Source organism: Eschrichtius robustus, chromosome 4 (assembly GCF_028021215.1).
Source record: "Eschrichtius robustus isolate mEscRob2 chromosome 4, mEscRob2.pri, whole genome shotgun sequence".
Classification (NCBI taxonomy): domain Eukaryota; kingdom Metazoa; phylum Chordata; class Mammalia; order Artiodactyla; family Eschrichtiidae; genus Eschrichtius; species Eschrichtius robustus.
In genome coordinates, this window is record NC_090827.1 from 99,784,231 (window position 1) to 99,790,305 (window position 6,075).

Consider the following 6,075-nt stretch of genomic DNA (forward strand, 5'->3'; position numbering starts at 1 on the left):
TTCAATCGTGTGGATCCCCCAAAAAAGCAGCCTACAGTGTCTTAAGGTTTAATGCATGTCCCTATGCATCTAAGAAGTACTTAAAACACTTAAAAATAATGAAACCTTCTGAAAAACACTGAATAGTCAACCATACAAAAAATATATATATATGATATTTAAGCTTGTCAGTTTGTACAAACAATACACTATTTTCTAAAAATCCAAAGGAACTTTTGCCTAAGAATTTTACTACAATGTTGTCAGGGGCTGTAAGACTGTCTTTGACTGAAAATATCAATTTCTCTGGGTACTTCAGCAATTAAATACCCTATAGAATCAATATATTCCCTGTACACATCAAATTCTGCTTACACAAACCATGTTGCATCATGGTTTCAAAGTTCTCTGAGTCCTTTGTTCAAAAAACTTTTTACTGAGTCCCCATCATGTTCTAGACACTCTTCTAAGAATATATAATTTTTTTTTTAACATTATCTGTCATCAAGTAACCAACAGCCTTTGGGTGTGACAGACAATTACAATTCAGTATGACACTTCCAAGTGAATTATACCCGGTCCTTTAAGAACACACGGGAGGGGTACTGAACCCAGCCTGGTGGATCAGGGTAGAATATCCTCAGACCAAAATCTTGAATAATAACCTACCTAACACCAGCACTTTTCAAGCACAGGGATACATTAAACTGCGGAGCCCATACAAGGAACTCCAAGTTCTTGAATATGGCTGGAGAACTGACTATGAAGGGAGAGAAAGGCAAAACAGTTCAGCTGGAGAAAAGGTAAATGAAATAGTTATAGAGGACCCTATATGCCGTGCTAGCTAACATTTTTTGAGCACTTGCTATATGCCAGGCATCCTAAAATGTTTTCTTGCATTTAATCCTCACAGAGAACCACTGAGCTAAGAATAATTACCTTGCAACTGATGGAGGAGGCAAGGAGAGGTTAGATCGTTTGTCAATCTTATAGAGGTTTTAAGTGGCAGAGACAGAACTGGAATCCAGTTCAGATTAAATCCTAAAAGTGAGCTCATAAACTCTCCACTCCGCTGCCTCTCTTAATGAAGGCTGCTAGGGGGAGCCATTGAAAGGTTTTTAAAATAAGGAGTGAAGTGATCAGATTTGCTCTTTAGAAAGACTATGTGGAAGCTGGATAAAGGGGGTGAGTCTAGAAGCAGAAAGAGGAAGCTGCCAATGTCTGTAGTAATCCAGGTGAGAAACGATGAGAGCATGAATTGCGGCAGTGAGGATGAAGGAGACAGATTCAAGAGTTTTTCAGGAGGGAAAATTATCAGTTCTTAGTGATTAAACATAAAGAGTTAGTGTGAGAGAGAAAACCTGGCTTGGGGAACTATTGGGACATGACATAGTCTACCAGGAATAGAGAAACAACTGGTTTTGTTTTTTCAATAAATATCTACAGAGTGTCTCCCAAATGCAAAACACTTTTCTAGGCCAAAGGTCAAGTCTGAAATTATGGTCTTGGTTCTTAGAAAATATTGAGAGTAAATAACAAAGCATTAAAAAATATAAGGCATATTGAAAATTAGTCACTACCATTAACAGACTTGGCCTAGAGTCTAGTGAAAACATTTTGTGCTACCATTTAAAACAAAACAGTACCACATGCAGAAAACAAATCAACAGAGGAAAGGCATCCCACAATTTTAAAATGTGTTATTACATTTGAGTTTGACAGATCTTCACTCTCTAACACAACACAAACACACACACACCGCCCTGTAATGTGTTTTACTTATCCCTCTCCCTCTTAAAAACAGTATCAATTTTATTACCCTAACTATAATACGTATTTGGGGATTTTTCATCCCACTATCACCACTGTGATGTGCCAAGAACTTAGTTCATAACCTCCTACTTAATTTCCTATAAAATATGACCTACTTCACATTGGCTTAATTCAGTAACAATTCCTAGGTTTTTTAACCACACCTTTCATCAAAGGATGCTCTCTGCAAATCCTAAGGCACAGCAATCCTGTGCAGATGTGGCAAGTTACTACAATTCCCATTTTACTACATAGTTAGGAAATTGGCCCAGGGGAAGTAGAGTAACTTGGAAATAATCACAAAGCCAGATGCCAAAAATAACAACTTTTAGCCAATCCATGAGAAAATACTGCCCCTAGTTGAAATAACGTGAAATTTAGTATTAAGGAAACAAAATGTGAAATAATGTTTTAAAGCCAAGTCCTGGGTTTTTAAAATATATTTTTAAAAATGACCGAATACTAGAATTAAGATTTGTAAGAACTTTCAAACACACCATTTTTTTCCCTAATACTTTATCCATCCAGAGCGCCAAAGATTATTTAATGAATTACATCTGGCAAGAGTAGCTTCCCTCCCACCCCCAAAACGTTTTTTATCTTAGCCACTTAAGACACTGATAGAAATCTGTGGGTATAGAACAACAGGTAAGTTTTAAACAAACCTACTTAAGAAGCATATATTAGACTAGGAGTGAAAATACCCCAAGTGAGCCTCTTATATTTTTTCCTGAAAATGAAAGTTTCCCAATTACAACTAATGCTGTATGCTTCTAAATATGCTGCTATTTAATATAATTTAATAAAGGTAGTTTTATTTGGTCACGAAGTAAAGGTCTTACATGATTTAGAAACAGAAAAACACAACTTGATTTTTAAAAGTTGCTTTTATGAGGTTTGTGTGATCATTCTTATCTGCACACGTCAGAGCAAAATACCTTCCATTATTACAAGGTATTTGCTTACAGTCAGAAACAGTGTGTGCTCAAGATTTCACCTTCAAAAAGAATGATTATGTCCTAGGTACAAGTAAGGAGGACAAATGATTATCGGTGGAATCCACTCATGGAACCCAGACTGCAAATTTTCACAGAAGCCTCACATATCAATCATGAAAGATGATTTTCCATTAATTAAAATTCAAACTAATTCATACTAATTCTAATCACAGCCTTGAAAAAAAAATGCTTTCCTCTCCACCAACATTCCTCACACTTGTATATCCTCTACTAGTAGCACTTCATGTGGTTTACAAATGAAATGACACTCCAAGTGATTTTATGGATAACGTATCTTCTAAAAGTAGTGATCAACTAGTTGGGCCGGGGGGTACCTCCTGAACAGTCTACTCAGCCTAGTAATACTGGTAAATCTAATACCTCTTATTCCAGCACCAGAATATCCAGGCCATTTAAACACACCATACCACCCTCCCCCAACTCCCACACCAAACTCCAAGCTTTTAACATTTCCATAACAATAAGCACTCTGAACAAATTAAAGCTCCTTTAACACCAGAAGTGCCTTTACCTTAAAGACTATTACTTAAATGTCTTTTAATTGCATTTGATTAATGCATTCCACAAAGATTCCAGAAGCAGTATTCATCAACCCAAACTGCACTCTTAAGCGCTTTCCTCGTTTCAACTTCGAAGATGGGGCAGAAGAGCTGTCATAAATCTACAGAGCAAAAGCACATAACTGTAAACTATCTAAAAATTAAGAAAAAGTAAAATATTCATATCAAATTTCCAAGCAGGATGCCCTCCCTTTTTCCTTGCGAAGCAGCAGTTACTGGTAAACTAACTGAACTCTTGAAAATGCTGAAATTCTCCATCCCAAACCAACATTCACAAGTTTTTTAACACCAAATACGCAACTGCTATGCACGTACCAAATGAATATCCAACGTAACAACTGAAACTGTTCTCGCACACCAACAGAAAAAAAGCACCTTTCGTCTCTACAACACCCTCAGGTAACCCAGACGCAAAGCTACGACAGCTGCCCTTGGCCTAGGCCATCAGAAACCAAGGGGCGGGAGGGCGCGTACTGGCGGGGGGGGGGGGGGGGGGGCGGGGGAATAACCAAGAGACCTTTTTCCAGGGCTACTGTTGCCAAGCAAAACAACCAGGGGCCCAAAGAGACCGCGAAGAAAACTGGAGACACTGTAATCCCGAGAGAAAGGGGTGGTGGGGAGTTGTGCACGCAATCCCGAGAGAAAAGGGTGCGGAGAGGAGGAGCGCTGAGGAGGAAACCAAGTATCCCCGCGCATCTTTCAGACGCACAAAAACAACAACAAACCCTAGGGTCTGTCTGTACTTCGGAGCACCAGATGGAGTCCCGGGGTTGAGACAGTTCAGCCGACAAACACCGTGGGTAGTGGATAAATCAACCGATGGTGGGAGGTGAAGGGGGTACCAAGCGAATAAACCACTGGACGGGGGAGACAAAGCCTCCGGGGGTGATCAAGGACCAAGCAGAAAGGTGAGAGGGAAACGCAAGAGAGAAATAATGGGAGAAAAATTAGAAGAAAAACAGAAATCTGGTACCTGGGCTGTGGCAGGTCACTGAGAACCGAATAGAGAGGGGCACAACAAAGGGGCAAGGGAGGAAGGACAGATGAGGGGAGGAGATGGAGAAAGGATGCGGGGCGCGACGGGTCGGACAAAGCGCCCAAGGCGGCGAAACAAAGGGCCGGGGGTAGAGAGTCGCGGGGGGCAGCGGGGAAAGACAAAGCGCCCGGGGCCGGGGGCACCCGCCCGGGAGAAGGCGACGACGGCCTCAACGAACAAAGCTGCGCGGGGCCGGGAGGCAGGGCCCGCGAGCGGCGGCGCGGAAGGCGCGCTGCGGGCACGGAGCCCGCGGGCCCCGCGCGCCGGGCCGCACTCACGCCCGCACCCGCCGGCCTCGCCGCCGTCGCCGCCCGCCCTCACGCGCCGGAGCCCGAGCCACAGCAGCGCAGAGCGGGCAGCGCACGGCCACACGCCGCCGCCGCGCTCGGCGCACGCTACACCGCCCCCGCGGCCCCCGGACGCCAAGCGTACCGCGGCCCTCGAACCCGCCGCCCGCCGCGGGCTGCGAGACGCCCGCAACTTTCCCGGTTCCCAGCGCTCCGATTCCCCCAGACTTACCCTGTCACAACAGGCGCCATCTTCCACAAACTCTCGCCAAAACTCCAACCCTCGCGAGATTCCCCCTGACGCCTTCCCTGGTCCCTCTCCCCCGCCCCTTCCCTTTTTCCTCACTCCTCGATTCCACCCAGCCCCCGCGCTCCCTTTCCCCTCGCAGCAGCCGCGAAGAGCCAGACGCCTCGCGCCGCCAGCGGAGTAAGGGATACAGCTCACTGCCTTCCCTGGAAACCTACCCAAGAGATGGAGCATGCGCAGGCGGCTCCTCCGCTGGCGAGCCCTCCATCTGGTCCATGGGGAGCGCTCCGGTTATCCGGGTTTTGGGACGCGCCCTGAGGGACGTACGTGGAGACTGAGGAAAACCGGAGGGGATTACAACGGGGACGGAGAATGGAGGGGTCAGGAGGCGGAGCCGAGGGGAAGAGCGGAGGGGTCCTGGGAAAATCTGCCGCGTTTCACAGGCCTAGATGAAACACCTCCTCAAATGGGTGTTTTCCAAGTGGCTTCCCGCTCACTCTAGTTCCCAGCCCTTTTCATTCATTCAGACGTTCATTGGACGCCTCCATTATGGTAATGTCAGCGTTAGGTGCTGGCGCTACAAAGATGCCTGGAGTTCGGACGAGTGACAAACCAAGAACTATCTTAGTTCATTCGACCCCCTTGCTAACAGAGAGACAGACAATATTACAACGTGGTCCGACCCTCCAGAACTCTGTAAACGGACAACTTTTGCAGTTGAGCTCTATTAGAGCCTTAGCTTTCTTCTCCTTGGGTGTGAAATGAGGTCAGGCCAAGGCCTCTGGCAAAGACACCCCTACTGTGTCCACTCTGCATACACACGCCAGAGCACCGCGAAGCTTTCTCCAGAAGTGAAAACTGCGTTGTAATTGAAAGCCACCACTCCCCCACCCCGCACTCAAAACAAAGGTTTTGCTTGGGCAGAGAGCTGCCTGTCGTGTAAATCGCCCTAGGACCTCATCGCAGCCCCCAGACTTGTATACGGGGACACACTGACAAGGTCCTCCCGTGGGCCTGGCACAGTCGAGGACGCTGCTCGTTGGCCGAAGTGCATCTCAGACGATCTAAACCTGGAAGCCCCCGAGCAAACTTGGCCCGTCTGGGCACTTACTAGAAAGGTGCAGCACCCGAGCCC

At 46.0% G+C, this 6,075-nt stretch overlaps 1 protein-coding gene across 4 annotated transcripts in view; it reads right to left on the reverse strand.

The window, feature by feature from the left end:
• Window positions 1–5,213, reverse strand: part of RBPJ (recombination signal binding protein for immunoglobulin kappa J region) — a 118,746-nt gene extending 113,533 nt beyond the window's left edge. Inside the window, exon 1 of one of the 4 annotated variants that reach the window (XM_068543127.1) lies at window positions 5,159–5,213. In XM_068543127.1, the coding sequence (XP_068399228.1) occupies window positions 5,159–5,208 (50 nt within the window). In that variant the 5' untranslated portion in view covers window positions 5,209–5,213. Of the gene's footprint in view, window positions 1–4,925; window positions 5,012–5,158 lie in introns of those variants that run through there. The other 3 variants (XM_068543130.1, XM_068543128.1, XM_068543129.1) reach the window with 3 other exon arrangements.
• Window positions 5,214–6,075: the final 862 nt, after the last annotated feature.